Consider the following 16,501-nt stretch of genomic DNA (forward strand, 5'->3'; position numbering starts at 1 on the left):
GGGGATATTGACCTACTATTGGCAGAGTTCCATTGCAAAGGTAAAGCTTGAGTTTTAATATGTAAGATATGGCCCAAGGGTCATTCATCTCAAAACATTAACACAAAACTGATTAATAGGACTGTTGCCTGGTATGTGGCCAAGGCGATGAAACTGACTAGTTTCTTGAAATGTTTGTTTCCTTTTATTTTCCCTTCTAAATTTGTTCAAGTAAAATTACCACAGAAGAAAACAGTATTTGGAGTTAAACGCTTGGACTGAAATACCAGGTCTAACAAACAATAATTATGGTAGATTGCATTACTTTTCCAAATTAGTACTTCCCTGATGGGCACCGGTGGCTCACACCTAGCTACTCAGTAGGCTGAGATCTAATGATCGTGATTCAAAGCCAGCATAGGAAGAAATGTCCATGAGACTATCTCCAATTAACCACCAAAAAGCTGGAAGTGGAGCTGTGACTAATGGGTAGAGTGCCAACCTTAAGCTAAAAAGCTGAGGGACAGTGCCTGGCCCTGAGTTCAAGCCCTAGTATATTACAATACAAATAACATTCCTTCCCTTCCTTTTCTTTCCTCCTTCCCTTCCTTTAATCCATCACCTCCCTAAGATAATTTTATTTCCTTGCTTCTAGACGTAGACCTTGGCTATATGACTTGTTTTGGTCAATGGAATGTTGGCAGCCATGAGGCAAGCAGAGATTTGAAGTTTGCATGTGTGGTGTGAATTGGCCCTGTACCTCTGACCCAATGGTCCACTGGCCAAGAAGGAAGAGGAACAAAGGACCAATCCCAGCCTGACCTGCCCTCTGACTCACCCTGCAAGACACTTAAGTTTGGACTGGTTGATAATGTAAGAATTCTTGGTTGATACATTGGCTAAGACTTGTGGGTTATTTCTGGGGCATCAATGTCCCAAACATCAAGAATATGCCATATAATGTTCTAAGCACTTCCAGAACACAATTTTTATCTTAGAAGGTCTCAGCCTCAGTTGCATGTAGCCAATCTGCTGCCAGATAATCTACTAACAGCAAAGTGTGGTGGTACCTCCCCTGAATCCCAGCATTTAATACGTAAAGAAAGGTTAGGTAAGAGTCAGTGGCCAGACTGGGGTATACTATGAGTTCCAGGCTACCCTGGACTACACCATGAGACCTCATCTCAAAAACAAAACAAAACAAAACAATCTAAACAAATAAAGAGACCATTCCTTGCAAAAAGAAAAAAACCCAAACTACCAAAAAGTTTACTCATGTTTTAATTTAAACCTGCAACAACTAGGTGAAGCACATTTATCAAAATCAGGAAAATGAACACCCACATTCTAGCAAACTATTTTCTAATAGTAGGAGCCATCCCCCAAAACAACCTGCCAGATTAGTGAATTTTCACACAGCAAAGTGGCTTATAAGGGGGCTTCCAATTTTCCATGTAAATGACTCTGACTTCTTCCTAATTTCAGCACTGCAGCCAAGGAAGCTTGAGAGCCTAGCTTTCTATAGTTCTCTTTCTGCAGGTAACATTTCTTGGCAGCCATGAACATCTGCTTTGGTTGCATGCTGTGAAGCCTATTAGATGTGCCCTCATGGGCAAATTTACTCAGATCCCTTTCCCACTGTCAAAGTCATTCTCTGTTGTAGGTGGTTGGCCTTTTAGTGATAACAACCTAAGGCCATGAGATTTGGCATGCACTGCTGCAAAGACCTGCCATTATCTTCTACCTGAAAGACTATTTCATCATTCTTATCAAAGCACAAGTAGCCAGGCATGGTAATGCATGTATGCAATCCCAGGCTAAGGCAGGAGGATGACAAGTTTGAGACCAGCCTTGGCTACAGAGACCCCAGCTTCAAAAAAATCAAACAAATACAGACTCAGAAGTATTTCTTCTGATCTAGCAAAATCATTCAAGCATTTTGCTTACTAAGTTGGCATGTTTCACTCCTCTCATCTATTTCTCTTCCTTTAGCTGTTCCTTTTTATCTTGTCCTGACTTTCAAGGAACACGAAGAGTATTACAGACTCCATTTCTCTGATTTCACCTTAGATCTTCCTACCTTCATCACAAACTTGTCACTATAGAGAAACTGGGCCTACATTTTCTCTTTAACAGGACACTTGAACTATATGCATTAAGTGTAAGGAGACTGGCTTGGCAAGGGAAATGGAGCAGCCCTGATAAACATGGGATTTTCTGGGCTGGGAATATGGCCTAGTGGCAAGAGTGCTTGCCTCGTATACATGAAGCCCTGGGTTTGATTCCCCAGCACCACATATATAGAAAATGGCCAGAAGTGGCACAGTGGCACAGTGGCTCAAGTGGCAGAGAGGCTAGCCTTGAGCAAAAAGAAGCCAGGGACAGTGCTCAGGCCCTGAGTCCAAGGCCCAGGACTGGCAAACAAACAAACAAACAAAACAAAAACAAACAAACATGGGATTTTCTTAGGGTTAGAATGACAAAGCTGATGTCAAATGTCAAGGAAAGGGCTAATTTTAATAATCTTAATATCTAAACAAAAAATACAACCTCCTTTTAACTTTGAGGCTCTCATGATTGAGGTAGATAATGCTGTTATAATTAGTGAATTAGGATGAAACTACAAAAATGAAAAAACTGAGAGGAAGCACTGTTTTATAATTATCTTCCTTTAAATCCAAATGGATCATTAAGTATACGTCCAACTTATAGTTCAAAGTTGGAAGTATGAAATCCAAGTCTGACATGCCATGAGCTCACTTTTCTACTTGAAGATGAACGCAGCAGTTGTTTAAAAGATCGACATTCTAGTTAACAGAAAGCCATAAAGTAGTTGTCTCTGTGAAGAAGCCAGTAACTTTGCACTTGATATTTCCATCCTGGCTCATTGCCAACTCTTCAGGATTTGGATTCTGAAAGTTTCTTCAGCATTTAACTAATTCTTTGTTAGCTGAAGGAGCTGGGACTGTTTCTCCACACATAAACTGATCCTAAGACAGAATGAGAAAAGACATTAACCACTCAGTTTCTGTGCCACAAAAGCATTAACATTATTTTCATTTTGTTACAGTATCATTCCATCTGTTACTTTTCATCTGCTGTATCACTTATCACTGCATTCTTGTTGAAACAGCCAATATTAGCAACAGTTGGAATCGAATTTTAGTCCTAAATTCATTACTTGGTGTCTTAAAACATTGCTCATCTTCACTACAGAATCTGTTCTCAGAAGTAACCCAAGTCCCTCCCCACTTTTCAATGTACCACTTACTTTGTCATAAATTACTTTTATAATAAGGGAACAGCTAGGACACGTTGCCACGTCTTCCCCATTCTCCAAATCTTCCTATAAGGACATTAAACCACGTGGTCAGTATCACCTTCCCTTCACCTCTCCCATCCCTCGGTGGTAGCCTGCCTCTCTCCAGGATAGGTGGGAGCCCAAAGGATTTTGCCCGTTTTCCTCTCCAACAGTCACTTAGTGGGAAAACACTAGGAAAATTAGGTGAAGATAGGTCACTTCAAAACCCTGAAAAGCAAAAATGACGCCTTCTCCATAAAGATATCGCAGTAAGTAGCTTGGAGGCAGGACAGACAGACAAAAGGCCAGAACAAAGTACCCACTGCGTTTCTTTTGGGGGGAAGGGCTCAGCAGCGGGGAAAATGACGGGCGCTACTCCGAGCCGCGAGGGCGGCAGCAGAGCCAGGGACACCGCAGCGCGGCGAAACCCCGCGTGGTCTGGGGAGTTGCCGGGTGGGGGGGAAAGTTACTTTGGTGATGGAGAAGTTATCGCCACACGGGCAGGGGTAGAAATAAGTTTCAGAGTCCTCGTCATACTGGAAGTCCTCGATCTCCACCTCGTCGTGAAACACCGCCATGACCACCGGGGCTGGCTAGGAGTTGAGGTTCCCTCCGTCGGTCGGTCCGGCACCGCCCGGGTAGGTCTAACGCGGCAGGCGCCAGTCAGGATCCGGCATCAACGCCGCGCCCAGACCCTGGAACTACCGCTTCCGGCGCACAGACGATGACGCGACGCCAGCCTCGCCGCCAAATGGGTGACCGGGGTGCGGTCACCATGGAGATGACGGCCGAGGAGGCGGAGACCCTGGGAAGATGGCATAGCTCCTCCTTTTGGAAGGCCGTGACCAATAGCACTTGGGGTTTGGTGCAGCCGCCTACGTCATCACGTCGGGACCGCCGACGCTTCGAGGCGCAGCGGCGGAATTTGGCCGGCGTCTTTAACCGCTGTGTCCTCGGCGGCCGTATTGCTGCGCCAAGCAGCTGCCCTAGGAATCCTTGAACCCGCGTTCACCGGTCTCAGAGAAGGAGGGCGCCGCTTTGCCCGCTGGCTGGCGGCGATCAGAGCAACTCTGCCGCCTCTGTACCTTTCCCTGTGCCGGAGGAGCTTCGCCTCGAGTTCAGGACGTGGTTCCTGGCTGCAGGTACCTCCGCGCCTCAAGTCTCGCCCCAGACACACTCAAGTTCACGTTACTGTGCTGAGAGGACCAAGACTACGAAGAGGGAGGAGGCCTAGTACTCTGATTGTTAGGGCAATGGCATTATTTGCTACAGTGATGGCAGTAGTAAATGTATTGTTGGGGATTTGTTATGTTTCCCGTAAACCGTAAGTAAAAGTCTGCTGCTGACCCTGGGGATTTAAGTTTCCATCTTATTAGTCATTAACACTGTGTTGCAGACAGTGGCATCTTGACCAACATCACATATCTAGGAAAAATGAAGAAGTGCCAGGTGGTCCTCAAAGTCCACCAAAACCAGTTTACCTATGCTAAGCTGTTTCTTCATGAGAGAGGAAGGGATTCATGGACAGTGTTAGCCGCGCGAGGCCTCTTAATGCAGATACTAAGCGGTTTGTCTAGGGAGTAGGGCTAGGTACTATTTCTAGGCAGTCGCTCATTCTCAGAAAAGCCGTGCACGTAAATGATAAAGCCCCGGATAAACGGTTCAGATCTGACTTGACTACAGTTGATTTCTGCGAATCGGAGACTCACTTCTTTGGACTTTCTTTTTCCTTAACTGACTTTAGGGCCTTTACCACTTAAGTCATACTCCAGCCCTTTGGACTTCAACAAAAAACAATTAAGTTGCTGGGAGGGGCCAGGCCATGATACTGGGGTTTGAACTCAAGGCTTCACGCTGGCTAGTCAGGTGCTCTACCACTAGAGCCATGCCCCCAGTCTTCTTGTCCTGGTTATTTCACCTTTTGCCCAGGTGGGCCTACAATGGGGCATGTTTCTTGTTTTATCTGGGGTGACAGGATGGGCCATCATGCCCAGAGAGTGGTTGAGATGAGGTCTTTTGAACTTTTTCATTTGGAAGACCTCGAATTGCAGTCCTCTCAAGTATTTAGGACTAGTGATTTTTCACTGGTCTTGTATTTTTGTCTGGAGCCACCCTCAGACCACAACTATGGCTTCCTAGATAGTTGGGGATCACGGGTGTGAAGCATCACTCAGCATACTGACAAAGATGGGGATATTGGTAACTTTTTGCCACAGCTCTCCTCAAACTTTAAGGAGATCCTGCTCCCTTCCCCCACCCCAAGAGCTATCTAGGACTTCACAAGCAAGCCACATTATCTAGCCAGTCTTTGCTTTGTTGTTTGTTGGTCCTGGGGCTTGAACTCAGGGCCTGGGCTCTGTCCCCAAACTCTTCTGCTCAGGATAGTGCTTTGCCTTTTGAACCATAATGCCACTTCCAGTTTTCTGGTGGTTGGTTGGAGATAAGAGTCTCGTGGCCTTTCTGCCTGTGCTGGCTTTGAACCACTATCCTTAGATTCCCAGCCTCCTGAGTAGTAACCACCAGCGCCTGGCCAATCTTTGGTTTTTATAAGACTTTTTCTAATGTACAGAAATGGATATAATCATATTTAGCTCATAGAAAACTTGTTCTTTATTTTTTTTGGTGCTAGCAATCAAATTAAGGCATCTCTGAGCTCTCTGAGTTGTGATATAGCTTTGTTAAAGCAATTTAGATTTCTAAACAACCAAACAAAAACCCACCAAAACAATTTGCTGGGCTTTCTAAAAAAAATCTAAGATTAGTTTTCCTAAAACTTATATATGAGGTATCAGGTGGGTTTTCTTTGTAATTTCCAAACTTTTGTTTGACTACTTATCTAAAATGGAAATAGAAAAACTGAGGAACCATTATTAATGATAGTCGACCCTTACATGCCAGGTACTGGTATTATTGACATTAAAACAACCCAAAGAATATAAGTATCACTAAAGGAACTGGGTAAGGCAAAAGTACTAAGTTGTAAGCCACTGTGGTAATTCTAATATATCTAATGAATCTGATCCTAGAGCCTAGGTTTTTAATTAACTACACAGTGCCATTTATTATGTGCTTCAAAAAGAGCTTGATAAAACAAAGCATAGATCTTCTGTAGAGCCATGCTGGTTCCCTGGGGGGGTTGGGGGGGCCTCTACTAGACTTTCATGTTTCCATCTTGCTTGCTTTCCCATCCCCCTTATCTTAGCCACATGTGGTTCCTCTAATAGTTCTTCCACGTTTGACTTATATAGTGGTGAAGAAAATAAAACCATAGCTAAGCATGTGATGTAGGTTGTTTGGCAAGAAGGAGAAGGTACATGTATTAGGAAGTTATACTCTTGCTTGCTGGATACCTCCACAGACACTTTATTCATCTCAGCAATCCAATGAGGTAAGTGGGTATTGTGAAAATGGTAAAATATGGTTAATCTGAGATATAATAGCAAAAATCAAGAAAGAGTCACACCTTACTTAGTTCAGTACCACTGTTTCTGTATCAAGCACTCTGCATACCACCAGTACAGCTATGGCTGCCTTAGCAAGGAACACTTAGGAATTGGAACAGAAAGGTACCATGGTTTTTCTGCACATGTGCAATCTTTCAAGGCATTTTGATCCAAATACCTCTGTGAGGCATTTTTGGTTTTTAGTTTTCTCTCCTATCAGCAAGTGGTAGAGGTCTAATTCTGAAATATGTCCAATTGCCATCTACTTCTGCCATCCCTGGAGATGTTATCCTACCACAATCTTACACTAGCCCTCTTCACTAGATTTTCTGCTTTCACTCTTGCCCCAGCTTAACCCATTCTTCACACACCAACTTAAACAATGTTTAACAACATAATGATGATCACATCCTTATTCCATTGACTTCCCAGTGTCTTTGGGGTAAAGTCCATAGCCTTCCGAAGGCTGTGAACTATGTGATCCTGGACATGTCTGATTGTTCAGCTTTATTTCATGTCTTGTCACCCACTCATACCTGCCTTGGCTCAGCTAATGCTCCAGACTTGTGTTTTTGTTTTCTCTAATACCTCTGCCTTTTTTTCTTTTTCTCTTTCTTTTGTCTTTCACTAGCTAAGCAGTGGCTCTACCACCTAAGCCCAGGTTTTTATTGGTTGAGAATATTCCTTTCTCATACCTTGAACTCAGATCCTCTTGTTCCCAAGTAGCTAGGATTACCAGAATGAGCTACCCACACCTGGCTTCTAACACTGTACCTTTAACAACTATTTCATGTCCTGCTCAGCACAGGTGTCATCCCTTCTCAGGCCTTTCCTGATGATACGCTCTCGCCTTTTGCTTCTGCCTGTCTTAACACACTCATCACAGGCTGTATCATTCCCTAATTCTATTACCTCTCTCTCACTGGTAAAGGCATGTATCTCCAAGACCTCAGATAATACCTGGTACCCTGGAATTGTTGTGGGAACTCAGCATACTTGTTGAACTGAAATCAGTGTAATTAATCTTAAATTTGTTGTTTGCAGCAATTTACTTAGTTTTATTTAGAATTAAAATTCTCTTTCAGAAGTTGAGTAAAGATATTTTGATAAGGTAGAACTTGTGAGACAACAGACATTTATGGAATCGTTTATAGCTTTAGAGATTATTTAGTATATGTTGGTCTTCTTTGGTTGATTAAATATTTCCACTGAAAACATTAAACCTTGGTCATATAAAAGTGGGTAGTCTTGTCTTTCTAAACAAAAAACATTTAGGTGCTAGTGGCTCGCACCTGTAATTCTAGCTACTCAGGAGGCTGAGATCTGAGGATCGTGGTTCAAAGCCAGCCCTGGCAGGAAAATCCTTGAGACTCTTAACTCAGTTAACTAGCCAAAAGCCAGAAATAGAGCTGTGGCTCTAGTGGTAGAGCACTAGCCTTGAGTACAAAAGTTCAAACCCCAGACCTGGCACACACACATACAAACAAACAATTAAAAAAAACACCCAAAAAACAGAAAACAAACCAATTCCAACTGGCACTTCAGTTTTGTAAACATGTGCTTTGTCAGTAGGTGGCACTGTTGGTCATGATTACTGTTATAAAACAAGGGTTCAGCATTTGAAAGAGAGAGTGTTTTTGTTTTTATTTTTTGGTGCAGGTCCTGGAGCTTGAACTAAGGGCCTGGGCCCTGTCCCTGAGCTTCATGTGTTCAAGACTAGTACTCTACCACTTGAGCCACAGCTCCACTTCCAGCTTTTTTGGTAGCTGAGTGGAGATAAGAGTCTCATGGACTTTTCTGCCAGGGCTGGCTTTGAGCCACTATCTTTAGATCTCAGCCTCCTGATTATAGGCTTATAGGATTATAGGCATGGGCCAATGGCGCTTGGTGAGAATGGTTTTTAATAGTGAAGATTTCTCTTATTTTTCAATTGAGTTGTGAAGTGGAAATGCACAAGAGTCACCCAAATATCCTATCACAAAGACTATTGCAGTACTAATTATTTGAAGTATTAAACAGTATGGTATTTCTATGTTTAACAGCTAAATTTGGTCAGGAGAGTTGGCCTTACATGTCATATAGCTATGTTACTCTGGCCTTTGGCTATGGTGTTGTTTTTGTTAACAAATACAAGGTCAAAATGGGCAGAAACTAAGCACAATGTTGGTGGCCAGGTCTCAGGGATGGCCACCAGAGGACAGGATGCAATACTATGGAAGCATGGACGTCCTGAGTAGCAGGAGTTAAGATGAGCCAAGGAAGAAGGACAAGGGAATCAGTAAGAGAAATACTGAAAATAGGAGTGGGAACTTCAGGGCTAAGAATGATGAGAACCAGGTAGTTAAGAGTGCACTTGTGGTGAGGCTTGCTGATTGTAATGAGTTTTTCCATCTGCAGATTAAACCTAGGAAGACTTTCCCAGTTTCCCAAAACATTGTTCTTAACCTGTTGTCTCTGACATTGCAGGAACTTTGTAACGATTTCAGTATATGAAAAATGTTCTATGTCCCAAGTGGAATATATCCAGAGGTCTCAGCCTAATACTAGGACCTAAATACTTTCTGCCTGCTAGTCAGCCTTACACTTAATGACTTCTAAGAGCACACAGGCTTTTAAGGTAAGTTTCATCTTTTTTCTTTCTGTGATAATAACATACCTTTTACTATATATGGTGTGCTGAGGAATTGAACCCAGAGCTTCATGTATATGAGGCAAGCACTCTTGCCACTAGGCCATATTCCCAGCCCCAATATAACATACCTTTTGTGATTTAGCATATTCACAAAAGAGAAGCTCATTCTCTCTTGAGGTGAAAGAGGCCTTAGACCTTTTTTATTTACTAGAGAGAAAATAGCCAGTCGAGTGTTTATTCAGAGGTGCTGTATCATACTGTGTATGACAAAAAGAAAGACTCTTTGCCTAAGAGACTAGTTCTGAAAGCGGGACCTTCATTGAACTTGGTTTTGATGGAATGCATTTTGTGTAATTTACATTACCATTATTTTTTTTTCATTTTCTCTCATTGCCTGTTAGAACTGATACTTGTAGAGAGTGGCCTTTTAGATGGTCTTTAGTTTGGGCTGTTAGGACTAGTGTTACTATCTGCACTGGCCTTTAGTGTTTGGGAATCTTAAGCTTTTTATAAGCTTGAATAAGTTTGTCTGTCTCTTGCATTTTATCTAACAAGAAATACTAACAACCTACATAGAACTCTTCAAGGGGAATACAGTTACCATTTAGTTACAAAATCCTATTGTCTTAATAGAATGAAATTTGTCATATCAAATTGGTCACAAGTTTTGGAAAGCAGTAAAGAACATGAATATGTGTCAGATGCCACATATGATGTTTAGTCCACGAAGGACCAAATATACATCCCATAACATGATAATGGAGATGAAAAATTCCTATTGCCAGGTGACACTGTGGCCATAACAGCATAACTGGGGTTTACGGTGATGCCAGTATAAACCCACCTGTACTGCTAGTCCTGTAAAGTGTGGCACAGCTGGACGCGGTATCTCAGTATTCCCAGCTACTCAGGAAGCAGAAATGGGGGAGGATTTCAGTTTCATAGCTCAGGCAAAATGTTCTACAGACTCCCATTTCAGCCCATAAAATTGGGAGTTATGGGATGTGCTTACCATTCTAGCTACTCAGGAACCATAAATAAGGAGGGTTGTGATCCAAGTCAGCCCAGATGTAAATGTAAGACTGTGTTCAAACAATGACAAAAGCATGAAGGGCTGAGGCTCTGGCTCACAATAGTATAGAATCTGCCTAATTAGTGTGCGACCCTGAGTTCATCACTACAAACAAAAAGCATAATTATGTGTTGTACATAACGCTTGATGAATAATTCTATACTTTTAAATCATATTTTAGGGCATGCTCCTTTTGCTGATAGCAAAAGTCTACTGTAAAGCAGATTTCCCTGTTACACCAGCAGCATCTAACACATGTTTACTGTGTCTTTTGATCAAATGACCATGCTGAATAACTAACCTACACCATCTAGGCTTGTGTAAGTATACTGGATGGAATTTGCCTGGTGATGGGCTTGCCTAATTAAGCAGTTCTCTAAATCTGTCTCTGTTGTTTGTTAGTAATGCATGACTGTATTTGATAGTAGCAGCCACTACATACTTAAGTCCTGTACATGTATGTCAATAACCTCTAAACACTGCCAGCAATCTTGCCAGGTAAAGGCAGGCCCTGCTTGCTTTGCTGCCTAACCAGTTCATAACTGCATCCACAGCAATCCACTCTTTTCAGTAGTTGCTAAAATGGTCTGTTACTTCTCTACTTCTGCTGAAAACGATTTTAAATTTCAGTTTTATGTTTGCCAGGAAGCACCATGGCCTGTGCTGCTGTCTTGATTCCCAGGTTGTTGCGGGGCTCTGTTGGTGCCATCTGCACTCAGTCTGCTTTATTGACATCCGGCACTTTGCGTCACCTTGCTCAAACCAGGTGAGCTATCAGCCTAAAGTGTCATGTGAGGTTGATTTTCAAAGAGATTTGACATGTGGGTGATTCTGGGAGGCCGGCCAAACATTTGAAAGAAGCAAATAGGCTGGCTTCATTGTGCTTACCACCCCAGCTTGTTAAACTTTAGTTAGATGTGCAAATCTTCCCTGGCTGTTTTGTATTATGTTATACTTTGAATAACTATGACATTACAGGGGAAACTAGTGTTATGTTTTCAGAGGACAATACCTAAACTAATTTTACTTTTTATTAAAGCATAATGAAATCCAAAAGGAAAACTGATCATTTGGAGAGAACTGCAAGTGTCATTCGGCAGGAGGTTTGTATCTTTGGGTGGGGTAGGTCTTGTGGTTGGACAGTTTATACTGGCTTACAGGAGAGGCATTGGTTGAGATTGGTCTCTTTGAAAGACAGGGACAGTGCGTTTATTTTTCTGTTCTGAGATTTTTTTTCTTTTTCCTTTTCTTTTTTTCTTTTTGTCAGTCCTGGGGCTTGAACTCAGGGCCTGGACACTGATGTGAGCTGCTTTTGCTCAGGGCTAACACCTCTACCATTTGAGCCACAGCACTACTTCCAGCATTTTCTGTTTATATGGTAATGAGGAATCAAACCCAGGGCTTCATGCATGCTAGGCAAGCACTCTACCACTGAGCCACATTCCCAGCCCCTGTTTTGAGATTTTCTAACAATAGGAATTTAAAAAGATGACAGAGAAGTACAATTTTTTTATGGTTTATTTTTTGGTGAGAGAATGTAGCAGCAATCAAGAGAACTGTCCTTACAGGTATGATGCTTAAGGTTATATCTTAAAGCCTACATTTTACAAATGGTTTATATTTTCTTTTTCTCCTTCCCCCTTCTCCCCCTTTTTTTTGGCATGTCTCAAAGCCTTTATTCATCCTTAGAACCACTTCCTATTTCATGAAGGCAACAGTCACCTCTGAGAAGAAAGGTGGACGAGCTCTTGTTGCCCTTCCCAAGCACAGATTTTTCTCATCATATTCAGATTTTAGAAACTATTCTGCCACCTGCAGGGGTATCAAGGGCTGGGCAGTAAAGGATCCTCACCCTTACTTCAGTGAGTAATGCCATTTTCATTTAAAGACATAATCTAGATATTTTACTTTGCTTTTTTAACTTGTTTCACACTTACTCAGATATACATAGCCTCATGAGCTTAGTCTATTTAAGCTAATGGTTAAAAAAACTGTCATACGTAGCTGTAAAAATGATTAGAAATTGTATTGCTTGGTAATTTAACTTTATGGATTAATAGAAAGAGATAATAAGGAGATGTATTTTTTAAGTCCTACTTTTAAAATGAATTCTACTTTCAGAAGACTGCTCTGGGACTGATTTGGCTTTAAGTTGACTTTTTTTTTTAAGTCTATTAGTTCAGCAGAGGAAGTGTAAAGGTATGTAGGAAAATACATTTTCCTCATTGATTATAAATCTGAAAATACTTTGATTTGTTTAGCACACCAAAATACTGTAAGTGTGAAGATTATTAGGATTCTCTTTTTAAAAGTAAAAAGCTTACACTATACTATTGCCAGTATTATTTTTGAGGCAGAAAAAGAAAACAGTTGTTGGCAAACTTTCTGTAAGAGGCCAGCTAGTAAATATTTTCGGCTCTGTCGGTCATGTTTCATTTATAGCTTCTATACTCTGGTGTGAGAACAGTTGTAACAATATGTAAACAAATGAGTGTGGTTGTCCCAGTAAAACTTGTTTTTACCCAGACACTCAAATCTGGCCTAGAGGTAATAGTTGCCAGTCTTTCCATTAGGGTAGTCATTAAAGGATTTATAGGACAAAAATATTGGGACTTTAAGGGGGTTATTTTGATCCAAGTTTAGGACAAAACAAGTTAATGTAAACTTGACAAATATGAAGAGTTGAGAATCTTAGTTCCTTAGTAATCAGAAAATTATAGGGTTAAATTTGTTACTGTAAGAAGAATTTTCTAATTCAATTTCTTTTCCTCTTGTTTCTCATTTCCACTTTCCCAGACCAAGTGAGCACTGAGAGATGGGAGGAACTGGAGGAAGCTAGGTGGTTTCTGGGGACACTGTCTTAGTGTATGGCACTAGGATCTCTCCAGAGGGCACTATTATCCACAGACTAGGAGCTTGTCCTTACTGAACAGACCTGCAGGCTGGGCCAGAACAGAACTAGACCACTTCCTCTCCAGTGATGACTTAGCCAATACAAAATTCATTTGCTCTTTAGTTCACATCCAGCATTTTACAAAAGATGGAATGAGCCTGGCTTAGGATATGTCTTAGGGTTTTTCCCAGAGCCAAAGCAAGCAGCAGCTTAGAATTCTCACAGTTCTCAGGCCCAAGACCCCCTGGCCTCCTCCCAAGTGGGTAGAGAATAGAACAGAAGCAACCTTTCAGTGCCAACATTGTATCTCCTCTGGTAAACTTATAGGATGACTGTTTTATTATCTTAATGCTTCTTTCATGGGCTATAAATAAAAGCAGTCTGAGGTCATGCTGATGAGGAAACTGGACTGTGAATAAAATGACATTAAATGTGCTTAAGTTCTAATTTTTTTCCTTAAGGACTGAAGAATAAGTCTGAGTAACCTTAGAAATGTCAAGAAGATAAGAACAGAAATATTGTAAAGTAGTAAGAATTGTTCCAGCAAGAGCCATGTTTTATTGGACAGGTCATTTTGTATTTGGCCTCAGGAGGAGGATTGGTCCACCGAGCAAGATACACTATGTCCATCAGTTTTGTGGGACCATTTGGCAATGGGTGGTTTTAATTAGGTAATTCCTATGCATTCATTTATTCATTTGGAAATATGCCAGACACTGTGCTAGGTACTGGGCACTGAAAGTGCTAGACAAGCCATAGTTCTTAGGTTTTTAGTGGAGCTCTGGTCTACAGAAACTGATTTTATGTACTTAATTGATTTTAGAAAAGCTAATTGTTTCACTAGTACTAGTTTGCTTTTATCCTACAGTGTCTCATGTGTATTTTACCCTTCTGTTTACAGTTTCTAATTCTACAATAGATTGGTATATGATTCTCACAGCCACAGTGGAAATGAGCTGTAGCATTCCTATTTTCATTTCACTGATTGGGGCATTAAGATGTAGAGATTTTGATAGGACCATCCTGTGTCCTCATGTGACTGAAGTAGTCCTTGGGTGTGCCTCTATTCATAGATTAATCATCAAGAGCACTTTTACTTTGAAATTGCCCTGTTTTTGATCATGACTCCTATCTTTGACCTAAGTTTAAAGGACCTGTTCCATAAGGGTAGGACTCAGTCATTGACCTCAGGTCTCTGATAATCAAATCAGCTTTTCTTACCACAAAAGACTATCACTTGGTTTAATTGAGCATTGTGTTACTAGGCAAGAGAAAATGGGGATCTACTGAGTACACAGTGGTTAGTAAAGCCAAAGGACTGGGCTCCTGGGCCAGAGACTTTCAGAGACCCTGTAGTTCCCAGCCAGTGCTGATTTTTGATTGCTCTCAGTGTGCTTGTTGAGGTGTGGGTTTGAGTAGCATGAGTTGCATAGCTGGAGAATGAACTATATTCCACATTCAACTATACAGTTTTCTGCTTGTCAGCCACTATGCCTTTTGAGGGGATTGTGTACTTCCGAGTGAGGAAGGGATATGTTTTTCATGTGCTTTATTTCTAGGAGTTGTACACTTTACCATATTGTCCCCAATGACAAAACAAGGTGTGGAGAGATACCTGGGGTGCCCATCATCTAGGTAGTTATAGAAACTCGAGGGAGATTAGGCCACAGCCTCTGGAAGAAGTTCCCAGGGAGGGACAGTCTGGTGGCCTGGCAGGTGGTCTGGCTCTTCAGAGTGTACAACTCACTTCAAGGAGTGAGAGCCTGCAAAGAAAAGGAGGCTCCTTAGAGGTGTTACCATACTGCAGTCACCCAGTACTTGCTAATACTAGCTCTGTAGCAGATTTACTTGAATGAGTCACTTTGTACAGGAGTGGTAGTGATAGCCCTCTCACGAGATAGCATGATGGGATGTTGTTCATACAGACAGAAGCTATGCAAAATGAGAATGTTGCCTGCACTGCTGCTACTTGCTTACATCTCGTGCATACTTTGGGGATGTGCAGTCACTACAATGCATGGGCAGTGTGTGACACTCACATACTTGGCTCAATAAACAGAGGTGAGTCTCTTTTCCTTTCTCCAAAGGGACCCAGTAAAGTGAATGAGGACCTACTATGTACCAGCCCTGTTGTAGGTGCTGAGACTATAGCATTATGCTGTATGTTTATTTACTCCGTGGTGTGTCTTGTGGGTAAGCCAGAGGATGTCAGATGTGAAAGAACGGTGAAGGAAATAAAACAAGGTGTGGGAGGGAAGACTGGATGGGGTAGCAGTGCCACTTAAATCCGTACTTAATACTTGAGCTGAGACTTGGATAGGGAAAGAGCTAGTCATGTGCCTAGCTTTCTGGTGGGGGGAGGAGAATGCCATGGTTTTGAGGCAGGAAGAAGGCTGGTGTATTTAGAGGAGACTGATGTAAGAAAGGATAATAGATAACCAGGCTGTTTATACAGCCTGGCTGCGCATGAATAAGGAGTTGGAATTTATTCTGGGGATAATAGAAGGCTTAAGTAGGGAAATTAATAATATTTTCACTTTAAATGATATATATTTGTTTGATATAAACCAAGCTCTTGTGCTTTGGCCTTAAGTTGGAAGCTGATATCATACTCACAGGAGACTGCTGCTGGTGAGGATGGAGAGTGGGAGATGGGGTTTGCAGATGGAGAGAAAGCAGCAACATGGTGTGTAGGTTTCACAGCTGGAGAGTCTGGTAGATAATGATGCAGTAGTGGTGGCAAATACTTGCTAGCAAGGAGGATAGGGAAGTGGCTTGGCTTTGGAATAATCTGGAGTGGGACTGGGGGAAGCTGGTAGAGTAACAGATGAAACGAGGTACCTATGTGTTCTAGCAGCTCCTATCCACTATTGAACCTGAGGCATAAGAGTGCATGGGGTGGTACATTTAGCTATTTTAACTTTATGTATGTTTACATTTTCCTATAATAAAAGGAAGGAAATTTTAGGAAAAAGTAGTTCTGGTGTATTTTGAGGTGGTTGAAGGGAGTCTGTCCTTTGTCACTTATTTCTCTGTGGGAGAAATAAAGAACATATTGAGGTGGAAATTCAAATTGGCAGCTGTGTGTGTGAGTTTGGCATTCACTGGTAAAAATGAGACCTAAGACGAGTGAGGGGCAGAGAGGGAGGACCCAGGTATCAGTCCTGCTTGGGTCAATAAG

General features: G+C 41.8%; 2 protein-coding genes across 5 annotated transcripts in view; one reads left to right on the forward strand and one right to left on the reverse strand.

Moving 5' to 3' along the window:
- Window positions 1-2,470: 2,470 nt before the first annotated feature.
- Window positions 2,471-3,988, reverse strand: Dph3 (diphthamide biosynthesis 3). Its single transcript, XM_048355923.1, has 3 exons — window positions 3,751-3,988; window positions 3,251-3,325; window positions 2,471-2,969 (listed from the first exon to the last, which is right to left on the reverse strand). Exons 1-3 carry the CDS (start codon window positions 3,856-3,858, stop codon window positions 2,904-2,906), a joined length of 249 nt encoding a protein of 82 aa, XP_048211880.1. The 5' UTR covers window positions 3,859-3,988; the 3' UTR covers window positions 2,471-2,903.
- Window positions 3,989-4,174: 186 nt separating this feature from the next.
- The window catches only part of Oxnad1 (oxidoreductase NAD binding domain containing 1), a 35,178-nt gene continuing 22,851 nt past the window's right edge, over window positions 4,175-16,501 (forward strand). Inside the window, exons 1-5 of one of the 4 annotated variants that reach the window (XM_048355920.1) lie at window positions 4,175-4,422; window positions 9,190-9,340; window positions 10,609-10,747; window positions 11,058-11,193; window positions 11,467-11,530. In XM_048355920.1, coding sequence (XP_048211877.1) covers window positions 11,081-11,193; window positions 11,467-11,530 — 177 coding nt within the window. In that variant the 5' untranslated portion in view covers window positions 4,175-4,422; window positions 9,190-9,340; window positions 10,609-10,747; window positions 11,058-11,080. The remainder of the gene's footprint in view (window positions 4,423-9,189; window positions 9,341-10,608; window positions 10,748-11,057; window positions 11,194-11,466; window positions 11,531-16,501) is intronic. The other 3 variants (XM_048355918.1, XM_048355921.1, XM_048355919.1) reach the window with 3 other exon arrangements.

Source organism: Perognathus longimembris, chromosome 10, assembly GCF_023159225.1.
Source record: "Perognathus longimembris pacificus isolate PPM17 chromosome 10, ASM2315922v1, whole genome shotgun sequence".
NCBI lineage: Eukaryota > Metazoa > Chordata > Mammalia > Rodentia > Heteromyidae > Perognathus > Perognathus longimembris.